At 46.0% G+C, this 18,571-nt stretch overlaps 2 protein-coding genes across 2 annotated transcripts in view; both read right to left on the reverse strand.

Moving 5' to 3' along the window:
- The window catches only part of kif3cb (kinesin family member 3Cb), a gene marked incomplete at both ends in the record, with an annotated part of 45,476 nt that extends 31,859 nt beyond the window's left edge, over positions 1-13,617 (reverse strand). Inside the window, 6 exons of the mRNA XM_084310312.1 lie at positions 1,990-2,112; positions 3,428-3,529; positions 6,927-6,995; positions 7,539-7,800; positions 11,570-12,032; positions 13,098-13,617. Of these exons, the coding sequence (XP_084166438.1) occupies positions 1,990-2,112; positions 3,428-3,529; positions 6,927-6,995; positions 7,539-7,800; positions 11,570-12,032; positions 13,098-13,617 (1,539 nt within the window). The remainder of the gene's footprint in view (positions 1-1,989; positions 2,113-3,427; positions 3,530-6,926; positions 6,996-7,538; positions 7,801-11,569; positions 12,033-13,097) is intronic.
- Positions 13,618-16,279: 2,662 nt separating this feature from the next.
- The window catches only part of hadhab (hydroxyacyl-CoA dehydrogenase trifunctional multienzyme complex subunit alpha b), a 35,089-nt gene continuing 32,797 nt past the window's right edge, over positions 16,280-18,571 (reverse strand). Inside the window, exons 19-20 of the mRNA XM_084311540.1 lie at positions 18,344-18,489; positions 16,280-16,914 (exon numbers count right to left, since the gene is read on the reverse strand). Coding sequence (XP_084167666.1) covers positions 16,769-16,914; positions 18,344-18,489 — 292 coding nt within the window. The 3' untranslated portion in view covers positions 16,280-16,768. The remainder of the gene's footprint in view (positions 16,915-18,343; positions 18,490-18,571) is intronic.

An 18,571-nucleotide genomic window follows, 5' to 3' on the forward strand; every position in this document is an offset into this window, starting at 1 on the left:
TTACTGCAGAGTGGAGGGACTGGGAGACCCATGTTACTGACCAAGACACTCTGTATCAGTGATGACTGTTTACTGCAGAGTGGAGGGACTGGGAGACCCATGTTACTGACCAGACACTCTGTATCAGTGATGTCTGTTTACTGCAGAGTGGAGGGACTGGGAGACCCATGTTACTGACCACACACTCTATATCAGTGATGACTGTTTACTGCAGAGTGGAGGGACTGGGAGACCCATGTTACTGACCAGACACTATATCAGTGATGGCTGTTTACTGCAGAGTGGAGGGACTGGGAGACCCATGTTACTGACCAGACACTCTATATCAGTGATGACTGTTTACTGCAGAGCAGGAGGGACTGGGAGACCCATGTTACTGACCAGACACTATATATCAGTGATGACTGTTTACTGCAGAGTGGAGGGACTGGGAGACCCATGTTACTGACCAGACACCCTATATTAGTGATGACTGTTTACTGCAGAGCAGGAGGGACTGAGAGACCCATGTTACTGACCAGACACTATATCAGTGATGGCTGTTTACTGCAGAGTGGAGGGACTGAGAGACCCATGTTACTGACCAGACACTATATCAGTGATGGCTGTTTACTGCAGAGTGGAGGGACTGAGAGACCCATGTTACTGACCAGACACTCTATATCAGTGATGGCTGTTTACTGCAGAGTGGAGGGACTGAGAGACCCATGTTACTGACCAGACACTCTATATCAGTGATGGCTGTTTACTGCAGAGTGGAGGGACTGGGAGACCCATGTTACTGACTAGACACTCTATATCAGTGATGACTGTTTACTGCAGAGTGGAGGGACTGGGAGACCCATGTTACTGACCAGACACTCTATATCAGTGATGGCTGTTTACTGCAGAGTGGAGGGACTGGGAGACCCATGTTACTGACTAGACACTCTATATCAGTGATGACTGTTTACTGCAGAGTGGAGGGACTGGGAGACCCATGTTACTGACCAGACACTATATCAGTGATGGCTGTTTACTGCAGAGTGGAGGGACTGAGAGAGCCATGTTACTGACCAGACACTCTATATCAGTGATGGCTGTTTACTGCAGAGTGGAGGGACTGAGAGACCCATGTTACTGACCAGACACTCTGTATCAGTGATGGCTGTTTACTGCAGAGCAGGAGGGACTGGGAGACCCATGTTACTGACCAGACACTATATCAGTGATGGCTGTTTACTGCAGAGTGGAGGGACTGGGAGACCCATGTTACTGACCAGACACTCTGTATCAGTGATGGCTGTTTACTGCAGAGCAGGAGGGACTGAGAGACCCATGTTACTGACCAGACACTCTATATCAGTGATGGCTGTTTACTGCAGAGCAGGAGGGACTGAGAGACCCATGTTACTGACCAGACACTCTATATCAGTGATGGCTGTTTACTGCAGAGCAGGAGGGACTGAGAGACCCATGTTACTGACCAGACACTCTATATCAGTGATGGCTGTCAGAATGTAGAGCTATTTAACACGTAAAATAAAGAGTATTTAAATAGTGTTTAAAATGACAGTACTATCTTCCTGGACTTTTACTTTTAGACCGACATAGTACAATTTTACACTTACTGTATATTCTGGATATTATTACTGTATATTTTATATTAGAATGTAACATAGGAAATGTATATCCCGGAACATATTTTATTCTTAGGCTTATTTTTATTCTTATTCGTGACTTTTTGTTTTTGTCTACCTAAATGTTTACCGTTTACTGTGAGCGATCTGTACTGTAGTGCCGAATCTCCCTCTGGGTGAATAAAGTATTTCTATTCTATGTCTATTCTAACAAAGAATACCACTCACAGCACCTGCAGTACATCCTGTAATCAATAAATAAGGATAAACAGATTATTTCGGCTACTGCTGCTGCAGTGACGGTGGATGAGTCATCTCCAGGGTTAGGGTTATGAGTCATCTCCAGGGTTAGGGTTATGAGTCACCTCACCCTCTTCAGCTTCTTGGTCTTGTGGTCGACCTCCTGCTGCAGCGAGGAGAAGGTGTCCCTCATCTCCAGCGCCTCCTCGTCCTGCAACAGAACCTGCTGCTGGATCTCCCTCTCTCTGCGGATCTGAGGAGACAACGGCGCCACTGAGGAGAACATTCGAGGGTAGAACTAGATCAACTAAAGTTGTCGTAAAAAAAACATCGTTTACAATCCGTTTTGACCCGTTAGATTATTGTTTACTAGGGATGTTTGATATTGGCTTTTTTTTACCGATATCCGATATACCGATATTGTCCAACTCTTAATTTCCGATACCGATATCAACCGATACCGATATATGCGGGGTCCCCCCCCCCAAAACAGAATAATTTCAGGTAATTAACATTACATATCTCTTGTTGTGGAATTAACACAACATTATGCATACTTTTGACAATAAATAAAATAAGAATTTGTTCTTACTTGCTTGCCTGGGTAAATAAAGGTTAATTTCCGATATTACATTTTAATGCCAATATCGGCCGATAATATCGGACATCCCTATTGTATTTACATTTAGTCATTTAGCTGAACGCTTTTATAGTAACATGTTCATCAAACAGTGTTGAAACTTGGGTCGTACTAATATAGAAGATAAGTAAGATTAATCAGTGGAAGAGTGCATGATAGTAGAAGACAGTAAGAAGGTTGGTTTTTATTTTTATATTTTTTCAGATATTTCAGATATTGATTTTTTTTTTTTTTTTTTTTTTTATCTTTCTTCCCCTCCTTTTTCCCGATTTTTCTCCCATCCCACCCTTCCTGGTTGTTGCGTACTTTCCCCTACTGTTGGTCCGGGAGACCGGAGACTGTCACATGCTTTCCTCCGACGCATGTGCAGCCTGGGGCAGGCCAACCTGGCCGCGCAGGTTCTCACCGGGGAGAGTGTAGCGTGTGGGAGGCCACACTATCTCTCCTTAGTTCCAACCCTCGCTGTGCAGGCGCCCCGACCGAACTGTAGGGGTCGCTGTCCACAACGCCCAGGACCCACGCTTCAGCTTCCCACCCCCTGATACGGCCAATTGTATCAGTGTGAGAGGCCAGCCAAGCTGATAGCAACGCCGGGAGCTGGATTCGAACAGGCGAATCCAGTGTCTCCCGGTGTTGGTGACGAACGTAATCTCCGTGCGCCACCTGCCCCCCCAGATATTGATTGTTGATTGTAAATGGTAAATGGCTGCATTTATATAGAGCTTTACAATCTGTTCCTCACATTTGACCCGTTCACTCACACATTCACACACCGGGTGGCAACCTGCTCATCGGGAGCAATGAGGGGTTAAGTGTCTTGCTCAAGGACACATCGACACGCTGCCCCCGGGAGGGGCGGGAATCGAACCAGGCGACCACTCTACCTCCTGAGCCCTGATTGATTGATATTATTGATTATCATCGTCACCTGCTCTGCGATCTCTTGCCTCTTCAGCTCCAACATCTTCTGCTGCTCGTTGGTGTGGTCGATGATGTTCTTCCCCCCCACCAGCAGCTTGCTCTCCATGGCCTGAGAACAGAGATTGATTGATTGATTGATTGATTGAAAACTTTATTAACAGATTGCAGAATGGGTACAATACAGTACAGCTCAATACACACAATTGTTAAGGGGATGCAGACCAGAGAAAGACTTCCGTCTTGTTTACATCAGGGTCCCCCATTTTCAATTCATCTTAACATATATGACATACATGACATACAGATAGATAGGTAATTTAGTGTACATTGGAGGGGGTTGGGTTAGGACGTTTACAGGGGCCAGTTTCGAATTGCAGTCTCCCGTAGGTGTTCTTTGTTTGAAGAAAGAATTACACAAACATTCTGTGCAAGGCACAGAAAAACATGAAATGATTACAAGCATTCAGATTGACTTCAGCAAGAAATGCATAGTAATTTTACAATACATTTAGTTTATTGCCTCAACCACCACAGACAAAATCCTTAAACGGCCGTAAATGGCCTTAAGTTTCACCACTGGATTTGAAGAATAAACTAGCAAAACTCGAACTTGCAGGTGCATCTCATTGTTGACGTTATTGATTGATTGATTGAAATTTGTATTAACAGTTTTCAGAATGGGTACAATACAGTACGGCTCAATACACACAATTGTTAAGGGGATGCAGACCAGAGAAAGACTTTCGTCTTTACTCTTTTACACATAAACCTTCACCAATTCATGTCTCACCCATAACCTTAAAGAGAAAATCCACCCTAAAATAGAATTCCACATGTTATTTCTATAACATCGTACAGTTTGGGTGGGATTTTGGATTTATTTGACATGGTGTGTGGTATGAAATTCTTGCCAGCAGTAGTGTAATCGTTGAATAGCCATTAGCTGCCTAACCGAGTCCTGTGCTGCGGCCAACATGCCAACATGCCATCAATTATTCACAGGGAACTCTCCGGTTCCAGTGGTCGGCACACTGTCGCTTACTGTACTCAATGAAACCATAACAGACGGAAGGGTCCATCTACTGTATGGCTGCTTGTTTCTTTTTCCTCATTATATACTGTTCATTAATATGTTATTCTCCTCTCATTTACCCTCTTGTACTCAAAAAAGAAAAAGAAAAGAAAAATAAATTGTTCTTGTTATTGACTCGTGTCCATCTTCCATGTTTTCGCTATAGCGTCTGCCTTATGGCTCTGATCCTGTTTTGTAGTTTATTTTCTAGACCGTGTTTTCATGTATTTCGTTCATATTGTTTATGGACAATGAGATGGGAGTGGAACTTTGTACACAAGCCCTTTATAAATAAACTAAACTAAACTAAACTAAGGGTCATCACCACTTGTATCTATTGCTATGTCCGCCTACTACAATCTCATGAGCTGTCTAATGCCTGTCCCGTCTCCCTGTCCCCCTATGACTTGCTGTCCTGGAGTGCTGACCGGAGTGTCGGACGTCCCGTGACGAAGGCCGGGAGGTTGCGACCCCCTCTGCGTGCCCCCCTGTCTCCGGAGGTCTCGTAGTGGTGACCGGAGTGCCGGATGTCCCGCGATGATGTCGGGGAGTTCGTGACCCTCTCTGCACCGCCCCCTATCTCCCTGTCTCCGGCTGTCCCTGAGCAACGACCGGAGTGTTGAATGTCCCTTGACTAAGACGGGGAGGACGTGACCCTCTTTGCGCCGCCCCTGTGCCTCAAATAGATTGCTATCAGCTCTATCTTTAATCTTTCAAAATGTTCAGTTGCTATCGCTATCAGCTCTATCTTTAATCTTTCAAAATGTACAGTTGCTATCGCTATCAGCTCTATCTTTAATCTTTCAAAATGTTCAGTTGCTATTGCATGCACTCATCTGTGTTCCACTACACACATGAGTGCATGCTTACCAACTGTCCGTCTGCAACACTATTATCACCAACATCTAAGAAGGGAGATCCCCCCTTGAATGGCCCTTCTAAGGTTTCTCTCCTCCACACTGCCTGTGGAGCTTTTTTCCCTATTGTTAGGTTTTAGTGAGTTTTTCCTTACCTTCGCGTGGGGTATGTCTGGGAGTGTTGCATTCATTCATTTATTTGCATTTATTTTTAATTTGTTGGACCTTATGGTGTTTTTGTTTTGTTCTTGACTTATTGTTATGTTTCTTCTTGACTTGTTTAAAGAAGACCTGTACGGCCCATGGGGACATTAACGTGTGTTGTCGGGCCCTATAAATAAATTTGATTTGATTTGATTTGATCATGTCAGAATACCAGCGTTCTATACCAAGGAAACTACAGCAGGTCTGTGGTCTGATTGCACTGATGTCAGTGGGCTTGATTGGTCCAGCTGCGCACAGCGGTCATTATTACTCAGCAGAGGTCCGTTATCGAGTAATAACGGACCTCTGACGAGCGCTATTGACCAATCACAATCAAGCATTTCGGCGAATGTTAAAACGCCATGTAATAAACATAATTAGCATAGTAGGTAGTAGTATAAAAAATACACTTGGCACCAATGTGCGTTCACGCTCTACACAGTGACGCAATGACCCTTCCTTCTTTTATAGTTCCCTCGACTGTACACTCCACAGCGCGTCACCATGGTAACCCGTACCTTGTACTTCTCGATGAGCTTCTCCAGTCACCATGGTAACCCGTACCTTGTACTTCTCGATGAGCTTCTCCAGTCACCATGGTAACCCGTACCTTGTACTTCTCGATGAGCTTCTCCAGTCACCATGGTAACCCGTACCTTGTACTTCTCGATGAGCGTCACCATGGTAACCCGTACCTTGTACTTCTCGATGAGCTTCTCCAGTCACCATGGTAACCCGTACCTTGTACTTCTCGATGAGCTTCTCCAGTCACCATGGTAACCCGTACCTTGTACTTCTCGATGAGCTTCTCCAGTCACCATGGTAACCCGTACCTTGTACTTCTCGATGAGCGTCACCATGGTAACCCGTACCTTGTACTTCTCGATGAGCTTCTCCAGTCACCATGGTAACCTGTACCTTGTACTTCTCGATGAGCTTCTCCAGTCACCATGGTAACCCGTACCTTGTACTTCTCGATGAGCTTCTCCAGTCACCATGGTAACCCGTACCTTGTACTTCTCGATGAGCTTCTCCAGTCACCATGGTAACCTGTACCTTGTACTTCTCGATGAGCTTCTCCAGTCTCCATGGTAACCCGTACCTTGTACTTCTCTATGAGCTTCTCCAGTCACCATGGTAACCCGTACCTTGTACTTCTCGATGAGCTTCACCATGGTAACCATGGTAACCCGTACCTTGTACTTCTCGATGAGCTTCTCCAGTCTCCATGGTAACCCGTACCTTGTACTTCTCGATGAGCTTCTCCAGTCACCATGGTAACCCGTACCTTGTACTTCTCGATGAGCTTCTCCAGTCACCATGGTAACCCGTACCTTGTACTTCTCGATGAGCGTCACCATGGTAACCCGTACCTTGTACTTCTCGATGAGCTTCTCCATGGCCTCCTGCTCCTTCTGCATATCATCCACCACGTTCTTGTCCTTGCCATCCAGGTGCTTGAACCTCCCACAGCTGCCTTGGGTTTCTCCGGCGTCGCTCGACGACCAGGGCCTCTCGCGGTCCCCCTTCATAATAATAATAATAATAATAATAATAATAATAATAATAATACACTTTATTTGTACGGCACCTTTCATACAGAAACTGCAGCTCAAAGTGTTTCACGACAGAAAAGAAGACACAGGCATAAGACATAAGGCATAAAATGAGCACATAAAGTGCAGACATATAAAATCACAGTTTTTCACATTAGGGTCTAACGTCCCAACAGGACACCTAGTTTATGGTTTGATTCAGTTATAAATAGACAATAATAAAAAAGAGTAAGATAAAATAGACAGAGTAAAATAGTGCAGTGCAATAAAATTGTAGAATAGAATAGATACAAAAAAAAATATATATATATATATATTTTACAGTGTGTTATACCCACTCTGACCCCTCGACCCCTTGACCCTCCCTCCCTCCCGGGCCACGCCTCCCTTTACCTTCATGTAGTGCTCCACGTCCAGCTCCTCCGCCACGGCCTTCCACGCCTCCCCGAACTCCTCCTCCCCCTCCTCCCCCTCCTCCATGCCCATGCCCTCCATGCCCATGCCCGCCATGCTCTTGCTCAGCCTCTTGCTGTTCCGTCGCCTGCGCCTCCGCTCCCTCGCCAGCGTGCCTCGCTCCTCCAGCTGGGCCTTGAGCCGGGCGATCTCCTGCTGGAACTCCCTCAGCAGCGCCTCCTTGGGGTCCTCGTTGATGCGCGGCTTGTTCTTGATGTTCTTGGCCCGGGCAGCGTACCTACACATGGGGGGGGGGGGTCAAACCAACGGTGAGCGGTGCGTTCGCATGAGCAGCTTTTATCCAGAGCGCTTTACAATTTTTGTCGTTCCTCACATTTTTATCCGTTCGTCTCAAACATTCACTCACCGGGGCGGTCACAGTGAGCTGTGGTGTTCCACAAGGAAGCATACTAGGACCGCTACTATTCCTAATTTATGCAAATGACATGTCGTCAGCTTGTGACTGCAACTTGTTCCTGTTTGCGGACGACTCAGCCCTGCTGGTCTCTGACAAGAACAAGTTACAGGTTGAAAAAACCCTCAGCTCAGAACTAGGCAGAATCTGCATATGGCTCGCCGACAACAAGCTATCATTACACATAGGCAAAACAGAGTCCATTCTCTTCGGTTCAAATAACAAACTCAGCAAGACCGACGGCTTCTCGGTTACAGTGGGTGACAATATTGTCACAAGGAAAGATGAAATTACCTACCTGGGTTCCATCCTAGAGGCTAATCTTTCATGTGACAAAATGGCATCCAATGTAATAAAAAAAGTCAACCAACAAACTCGATTCTTGTACCGGATCTCCTCTCTGGTAAACAAGAATACCCTGAAGACTCTGGCAGGAGCACTCATTCAAGGGTACTATGACTATGCTTGCACCTCATGGTACCAAAGCACCTCAAAGGCACTAAAAACCAAATTACAAACATCTCAAAACAAACTAGTCAGACTACTGCTTGACCTGACTCCTAGAACCCACCTCACCCCTGCCCACTTTGACAACCTAGGATGGCTTAGAGTAGACGACAGAGTACAGCAACTTGCAATGGGCCTGGTCTACAAGATACACTACACGACCAAGGTACCCATGTACATGTCAAAATACTTCCCAAAGGTCAGTGAATACCACGATCACAACACCAGAGGGAGCTCCACAAATCATGTTCAACCCAGATTCGGCTCAAACAAGGGACTAAACACGTTTCGCAATTATGCCACATCAATGTGGAACGCCCTACCCAAAGCTGTAAAGGAATGTGAATCACTACCCACTTTCAAAACCACTCTCAAAGAACACCTACAGGAGACTGCAATTCGAAACTGGCCCCTACAAATGTCCTAACACAACCCCCTCCAATGTACAGTAAATGACCAAGTATGGTTGTCAATATTCCAATGTACAGTTTTTCTTGTAGAGTTGTACAGTGTTTCCCCCCCCCCAACCCCCCCCCCCCACCCACCCCACCTACCCAACCTCCCCCAATGTACAGTTTTTACGTCAAATGTATATACTCTTTTCTGGACTCTTTTTGTATCACAAACAGTACTGTATTTGCAAATCTGATATGTCATAAATTTATAGATGTAGCAGTACTGACTATCTGTATGTCATGTATGTCCTGATGAATTGAAAATGGGGGACCCTGATGTAAACAAGACAAAAGTCTTTCTCTGGTCTGCATCCCCTTAACTGTATTGTACCCATTCTGCAATCTGTTAATAAAGTTTTCAATCAATCAATCAATCAATCCACAAAATTCCTGGGGGTCCTCATTGATGAGTTGCTCAATTTCAAATGCCACATTAAATATCTATTAACAAAACTGTCCAAATATGTTGGTTTATTCTTTCAAATACGTTATTTTCTTCCTTTGCCTGCCCTTCTCACTCTCTATAAAACGTTGTTTGAACCCCACATTAATGACTGTAATGTCATATGATGCAACACTTACCCCAGCCATCTCAAGAAACTTGAATTTTTGCAAAAGAAAATATTACGAATTGTGTCAAGGTCCGGGTTTAATACGCCCACACGTCCTCTATTCCATCGCTTTGGTCTCCTGAGGCTTGCTGATTTTAATGTCCACCAAAAAGCTTCAATGATGTATCTAGTTGTGTATAACATGAATCCCAGACTGTCTGAGCTTGTCCCGGTCTGCCGTCCGCTGCACATCCACAACACTAGGAATAAGCATCTTATCTTTGGTAAGAGGAGAAAGCAAGCTCACAATGTGCCAGCCTAAGTATAGCATGCAGGGACCTGCAGATCTGGAACAAGCTCGACGAGAGTCTGAAACAGTCAAAATCCATCTCCACCTTCAAAAGGTCACTGAAAGAGAAATTGCTCAAATCATCTGTAAATAGTAACTAAACTTGGGAATATTATTGTCTGTAGTTATGTATGTAAGTAAGTAAGTATGTAAGCTTATGCATGTTATAAATGTTGTCCATATTTGGAGGCCATTATTTGTGATCAGACTCCCTCCAAAAGCTTTAAATAGCTTCTTGGGCACACAATGTTCCTGCGATGATGACATGAATGAATGAATGAATGAATGAAAAGTTTATTTTTGAACATGTACTTCTCCATATTTCTCCAAACAAATCACGGTATCTTGTTCCGTCAAACCAAACAATCATAACAACAAATTTAAAAACCATTAAAAAAAAACATTTAAAAAAATAAACAAATAAAAAGGAATTATAAACAAAAGGTCAAGAGCAATGTGTTTGGTTAGCAGACATGTCCAAAAAAGTAGAGGGAAGCTAAGCTTATTGATCCCTACATGTATCGTATCGTGTGTGTCTACACCCTAACCCAGACCAACAGTAGGGCAGCATGTGGTAGTCTACACCCTAACCCAGACAGACAGTAGGGCAGCATGTGGTAGTCTACACCCTCCCCAGACCGACAGTAGGGCAGCATGTGGTAGTCTACACCCTCCCCAGACTGACAGTAGGGCAGCATGTGGTAGTCTACACCCTCCCCAGACTGACAGTAGGGCAGCATGTGGTAGTCTACACCCTCCCCAGACAGTAGGGCAGCATGTGGTAGTCTACACCCTCCCCAGACCAACAGTAGGGCAGCATGTGGTAGTCTACACCCTCCCCAGACCGACAGTAGGGCAGCATGTGGTAGTCTACACCCTCCCCAGACCGACAGTAGGGCAGCATGTGGTAGTCTACACCCTCCACAGGCCGACAGTAGGGCAGCATGTGGTAGTCTACACCCTCCCCAGACCAACAGTAGGACAGCATGTGGTAGTCTACACCCTAACCCAGACAGACAGTAGGGCAGCATGTGGTAGTCTACACCCTAACCCAGACAGACAGTAGGGCAGCATGTGGTAGTCTACACCCTCCCCAGACCGACAGTAGGGCAGCATGTGGTAGTCTACACCCTCCCCAGACCGACAGTAGGGCAGCATGTGGTAGTCTACACCCTCCCCAGACTGACAGTAGGGCAGCATGTGGTAGTCTACACCCTCCCCAGACTGACAGTAGGGCAGCATGTGGTAGTCTACACCCTCCCCAGACCAACAGTAGGGCAGCATGTGGTAGTCTACACCCTCCCCAGACTGACAGTAGGGCAGCATGTGGTAGTCTACACCCTCCCCAGACCGACAGTAGAGCAGCATGAGGTAGTCTACACCCTCCCCAGACTGACAGTAGGGCAGCATGTGGTAGTCTACACCCTCCCCAGCATGACAGTAGGGCAGCATGTGGTAGTCTACACCCTCCCCAGACCTACAGTAGGGCAGCATGTGGTAGTCTACACCCTCCCCAGACCAACAGTAGGGCAGCATGTGGTAGTCTACACCCTCCCCAGACCAACAGTAGGGCAGCATGTGGTAGTCAGGAAGGGAATTGGCATAATGACTAAACTGGGGGTTGGGAGAGAAAAAAAGGTAGAAAGGCAACAAAATATAAATGTGGGGAACCTCCGGATTACCAGACGACTGCTCTACCTCCCGAGCCACCGTTGCCCCCCCCCCCATACCTCAGCGTGGTCAGGGTCTCGTCGTGGTTCTGGCAGGACGGCCCCACGGTGGCCATCATGACGGTCTTGGCGTTGCCCCCCAGTGAGTCCTGCAGCAGGCGGGTGAGCTTGGAGTCGCGGTACGGCACGTGCGTGCCCCTCCCGGCCACCAGGGCGGAGATCACGTTCCCCAGCGCCGACAGCGACAGGTTGATCTTGGCCGCCTCCTTCAGCCGCATGCCCTTGGCGCCCGACTTGCTCTGCCGCTCGCTGCCGGCCAGGTCCACCATGTTGAGCTTGCCGACGCGGATGTGGTCCTCGCCGTCGGCGCCCATCTCGCTGCACTCCACCGTGACCACGAAGATGGCGTGGGAGCGGGAGCTGCGCTCGTTCATGTGCGTGAAGCCCACCGCGCGCGACTGGCTGCCGATGCGCATGACGTGCTCGATCTCCGCGGCGTCCTTGGTGACCACGGAGGAGAGCGCTGGAGCGGGATCAGAAATCAGAATCAGAAATCAGAATCAGAAATCAGAATCAGAAATCGGAAATCTGAACCAGAAAAGTCTTTACCGACAAGTATAGTTTTCACATACAAGGAATTTGATTTTGGTCGTTTTTGGTGCGACGTTAACACTTTCCCCGCCAATCACGTTGTACGACGTGTTTCAAGTTCATGCGAATTCTGCCAATCCACGGCGTACGACGTTATTGAGATCATATTTCATATTTTCGCCATGTTATTCATAATTCCCTCACGGAGCCTGGTCTGATGCAGTGTGAGCCGGCACAACTCTGCAACGCTTCAATACTGCCCCCTGGTGGATGATCGGCGAGTTGCCAAACTGGAAATGGCCGGTTGGATATCGGTGCGTCTCCTAAATACGTCCGGCCACTCGCATATCGTCGCGGGACTCTAGCCACACACCGTGGATATGGATCGCTGCCATAACTCAATAATCGACATGATTTGGGCGTGTATTAGTATTATACAAACCGGAAATGGATCGACTCGATCCCCATCAAATAACTGGGATCTTTTTGCTCCAGTCTCATCGCCCAACGGTAAGAGGAGGCTGACGTTACTTTCAGCCTGTTTGTTTATTATTATCCATACAAACTGCTCGGATCTATATATCACCCATACTACATAAATGATTTAACGTCGGCCACGGAATTATAAACGACCCCCCCCCCGTAATTTATTTATTCTAGACGGTATTTTCGTATGAATGTGTGAATGAAAAAGTAAAACGTTCCTACATCCTGAACGATATAGATAATCGATGTTGAATGGGCCATAGTAAGGTCAATTTAGCAATACAATTTAAAAAGTTATAGCCCTGCAAAGAAGGTGAACATCTCCATAGACTTACAGCGCTGGCAGAGAGGGGCATGAGAGGGGCAAACTGCGTGGCAGGGAATGTGTTAATGGACAGACAATAAAATAAAAAGGTGGAATAAAATAAAATGGAATATCAACTAAATTAAAATAGAAGCACAGTAGAATAGAATAGAGTGATAAGATAAATAAAAACAACCCTTTCGGCACCTTTCACGTACACCCCGTAGTCCGGGTGCTCCTTGAGCTCCAGCCGCGTGTTGTTGTCCTTGCACAGCAGATCCCGGATCTCCTCCTGGTAGATCTCCAGGTAGGACGCGCGCACCAGGAACTTCTGGTTCTGCGTCCTGGAGATCTGCGTGAAGATGTGGTGGAAGGAGTTGGGGATGACCCCGGGGTCGTTGGAGACCCCCTCCATGGTGTACGTCTTGCCGGTGCCCGTCTGGCCGTAGGCGAAGATGGTCCCGTTGAAGCCCCGCAGCACCGCCTCCACCAGCGGCCGCACCTCGTCGTACACGTCGCCCTGCGTGGAGCTCCCGTCGAACACCGAGTCGAAGGTGAACGTCTTGCGCGGCTCGTCGGGCGGCGCCCTGGGGTCGCGCACCACCACTTGACCCAGCGCGGGGTCCACCTGCAGGATGCCCTCGCTGCCCTCCTCCCTCCTGCCCGGCGGCCGCACGCGGACCACCACCCGCACCGCCTCGCACGGCTTGGGCTGTTTATTAGACATGTTGTAGTTTGGATCCTTAAATAGCCATCATCATCATCCTCCTCATCATCATCCTCCTCCTCATCCTCCTCCTCAGCTCAGTGGTACCTCAGTGCGTCTGTCTGCAGTCTGTTGTAGTATCTTCCTGTACATTTCACATGCTACTGTACATGTCACTGTATATTGTATTACGTATTCTTACTGTGAGCGATCTGTGCAGGTGCCGAGTTTCCCTCGGGATCAATAAACATAATATACTTCTATTGTATTGGTCCTCGTCTGACGCACCTCGCCTCCTCTCTCACCCGGCCGCGGTCCGCTGTGGTCCCGTTATGTTGATCATGGTGATGGTGATGATGATGAAGGTGGGTCTCTCTCCTCCTCCTCGGCAGCGACCAGTGGTACGTGTTACAAAGGATGCTGAGGCGCCGCCCGCCAGCCAGCGCAGCCCTGCCCCAACCCACCGGTGATGTGACGCTCGCGAACGGTCCGATTCCTTTGAACTGCTCTTTAAAAAGAAGGGGGGGGGGAGGGATCAATAAGCTTATAGCTTCCATCTACTCCTTTTTTGAACATGTCAACTAACTAAATACATTGCTCTTGACTTGTTGTTTATCATTTTTTATTATTATTTTTTTATTATGATTGTTCTGTTTGACGGAGCTAGATACTGTGATTTGTTTGGAGGAATATGGAGAATACATGTTCAAAAATAAACTTTTTCCTTCATTCATTCATTCTTTGGTAGAACGAAGGGAAGAGAGTCATACTTGATGGTATAAGGATAATATAATATCCCTGTAGCTAATGCGCCAGCTTTCCATAGCCTATTTTCCAGTGGCGGCCCGTACCATCTACTGTTGGGTGGTCGCAGGGGGTTCACGTTAGGTCGAGTTGAAAATGTAACGTTAATAAATGCTCTGGAGCAATCTCTCTCTCTGTCTCTCGGATCAATCCTATAAAATAATTAACACATGTATATGTTGTCATTTTAAACAACTCACCATTCATTCATTCATCCATTAATTATGCATCAGCAGCAGCTAAATTAATGTTATAGTTCACAACACAGCAGCGCGTTTTGAAGCGCTATTATCATCTCAGCAAGGCAGCACCGTCAATACTTTCCGTAGGCGCATTTCTCGGAGACACAGGAACACAGCATCGCTGTGTTGAGAGAGGAGAGCGAGAGAGAGAGAGCGAGAGAGAGAGACTCACTGTTTAGTCGAAACGTCCAGGGCAGGAGGGCTTGATAAAGTGTATAATCCACTGTCCCACAGTCCCAGACTGTTGATGTATATCCAGACCACTGTCCAGACTGCATCCGCCATATAGCTTGTTGTTAGCACCACACAACACATAACACAAGTACTGTGATGATGTCTTTGCCCATTTCCGCGTTGAACAGACTGCAAACTACCTGGCGTTCTATCGCCCTGCTCTAAGACAAACTATAACCTTAACCAACTTTGAAAGAGTGCCTAAGCTTAACCGTCGAAAGAACTTGCCGTCACGCTCTAAGACAAATAGCTGCATGATCACAACAACACAAGTTACACAATAGCTACAACAGAAACTGTCGTCGGCCAATCAGAGAGCGTCTCCGTGAAATGCGGCTACGAAAAAAAAACTAGCGTCGGCCAATCAGAGAGCGTCTCCGCGAAATGCGGCTACGGAAATTATAGACGCTGCTAAGGCTGCTGGCTTAGACCGCTTCAAATCGCGCCCGGCTTCCATCATAATACATCATATTTCAACGCACAGCACGTTACGCACTGATTGGCTGCGACGGATACAGCGATGAAACAGTGACGCGCACTCAGAGCGCTATTGCGTCTAGCCCGAGACGAGAGAAATAAGGCTAGGAGAAATGAGGCTACGGTAACGGAACGTGAGTCACTTCCTGTTCAGTAAATATTATTCATTTTAAACATGTTTATATTATTTATAGAGCTATTAAAAAAAAACAAAAAAAAATAAACGTCTTGTTCTTCTCTTTTAACCAGGGGGGGCGGCGCCCGAGCACCTCTAGTGGCGAGCCGCCACTGCTATTTTCACTGTGCATCACTATGTATCTATATTATAGCTATGGAGACAATCACAATACGATGGTCATTTGACAGTCACTTTCTCCCGTCGAACATGGCCTTGCTGAGTTTGTTATTTGATCCAAAGAGAATGGACTCTGTTTTACCCAGGTGGTGTAATGATAGTTTGTTATCATCAGCGAGCCAGGTGCAGATTCTGCAGAGTTCAGAGCCGAGGGCTTTTTCAACCTGCATTTGATCCAAATAGTTGTATCCCATCATTATCCTAGTGATTATTCCACGATAAACCAAATCTTTTGATTTAAGACCAAGTAACCCCTGCCCCCCCCCCCATAAAATAAACAACATGAGCCATTATTTTTAGGCTCTTGGAAAAAGGGACGGAGCCAAAAGATCCGGCTCGTTTCAAAGAGCCGTAACGCCCATCACCCACGTAACGGTACACGCCCAGCCACCCTGCTGCGGACAATAGAGACACAGGACACGTGACTTTACACAACCAATTGGATTCGAGGAAAAAAAAACCTTTTCATGGCGCATCTATAGATCTTATTCTGCGATCGTTAACGAATTACACCCCTGATTGCCACAGTAAAAAAAACAAAAAAAAACAATGAATGAGAAGAACGACTGCGTTGATTCAATAACAAAATGTTTAATTCCACGGGTTCAAATATAATACATAACTGCAAAACCCATTAAATAAAGACTGTCAATAATATATATATAAAAAAAAAAGGGACACTCACTTCATCTCATTAGTCAGCATCGATTAACAACTATTAACATGCCAGGTGAAGAATATGAGAGAATCCTCTTGCGTCTAGATTTTTTATATTTATTTTTTTACACTTGCAATCCCTTAGGCTCCCGAGCCACACCCTTTTCTACAGTGCATCTTGTCAACAGGAAAACAAATTAATGTTCAAAGTACAAAAAAACAACAACTTCATAACCAATCCTGTTCATAATAACTCGGCATTCTGTCACCAGAAGACAATCTATTTTCTCTTTACAATTCATTCGACTGTTAGGCACGTTCTAGTGGCGGACTGCATGGAGTTCTATAGTGGTCTTTAGCAGAATAGTGTGGCTGGGTTCACTGGTGGAACCTCTTGCTGGGTTCACTGGTGGAACCTCTTGCTGGGGTCCTTGGCGTGCTCCAGCAGCAGCTGGCACGGCGTGAACTGGTTTCCGTAGACCGCCTCGTAGCGGCGCATCTTCTCCACCAGCTTGTCGGCGCCGAAGGTGTCAACGAACCGGAAGGGACCTGGAGGAGGGAGGGAGGGGGCGCCGTTGAGTTCACACGTCACGCGGCGGGAGGGACACCGTGATGGACACACGTCACATCATATATTGTAACGGAACGTAGACCAAATGCGTCCACATTTTTATAGGATTCTAGCACATTTTCATAACAATAGCGAATATTACCGTTTTCATTGAGGTTTCTTACAAATTAACGATGCTTTATGTTGTCCTTTATATGCCTATTATCATTCAAATATTAAATTGTACCATATGTCCCCCTTTTAAACATATGTAACGCTACCAGCGCACTTTTGTTAAGATAATTAGTTTACCATTCACGGTCGCTATACTGCGGTCGCAGTAAACAGTTTACCGCTGTTCAGATCACGTCGAAGAATAGATACATCCCAGTGACCTGTGACCTGTGCTAACGCTCATGGGAAATGTATTCATGTAGTTTTCAACATTTTCACCTTTTAATTTTAAACCAATGCTGCCATCTACTGACAACAGAAAGTGTCGTCTAATCGTCACCTTGAGAGCCGCTTCCGTGATTCCCACTTTTTACTGGGAGTGGGGCGTGGCCGTATTTGGTCCCAGACAATAAGAGTGGCTGCAATTGGTCACTGTGACGTTAGCATGCAAGTATCAATGGTACTAGGGGAGTAAATAACGTTTAAAAATGTTTTTTTAAACGTCCTAAAAAAAGTACGTTGTTGAGTTTACACGTCACGCGGCGGGACACCGTGATGGACACACGTCACATCGCTACCGTAATATATTGTAGCATGCAAGTATCAATGGTACTAGGGGAGTAAATAAAAAAAATAAATAAAAAAATTAAACTGTATGTTGATGTTTTTGTATATATGAAAGAAGACTTGGATGTTAGGTTTAGGAATGTGATCCAGACAGTTAATTATTATTATTATAATTCTGTCTCGACTCTTAACAAACCAAAACCAGCACAGACTACAATGTATGACGTATGATGCCAGTTAGGGCACCTTGTGTATACGGTTCACTTTTACTCAGTATACATTCAGATTCAAATTATTTATTGCCTATATTTATTATAATATAATATAACCAATGGGTCATATAGACTCTCATCTACACCTTTGTTTAAACAGTTTATTTAACTTATTTTTATATTCAGATCTGTAAATTACAATGTTTTATTACATTTATATTTTGTATATGTAAAAAAACCTTTTTTTTCATTTATATAATTTCATTGAGCTGGAATTAACACAACACAAGGATTCAACGTCCCTGATGACATCACTGGCGGCCACGTTCAAACTCCTTCACTCTCAAACTAATTGAACGTATGCTAAACTGTTTACAGTTCTTGGGTGTGTATTGGGACATTATGTGCAAAATAGCATTGTTTTTTTTTGTGTGGTGAAGTGCCCCTTTAATAAGAAACATTAGTGAACTCTGACCCCCAAGGCAGGGTGGGAAGCCCAGTCCAAACACGGCCCCGATGTCCCCCTCCACCGGGCCGTTCAGGATGCCTTCCTGCAGACACAGGACCGCCTCGTTCACGAACCGGGAGACCAGCCGGTACTGGACATCAGAGTCCGAAGACCTGGAGACGAGAGGAGAGGAGAGGGTGGGGAGAGGAGAGGAGAGGAGGAGAGGGTGGGGAGAGGAGAGGAGAGGAGAGGAGA

Source organism: Notolepis coatsorum (genome assembly GCF_963971535.1).
Source record: "Notolepis coatsorum genome assembly, chromosome: 3".
NCBI lineage: Eukaryota > Metazoa > Chordata > Actinopteri > Aulopiformes > Paralepididae > Notolepis > Notolepis coatsorum.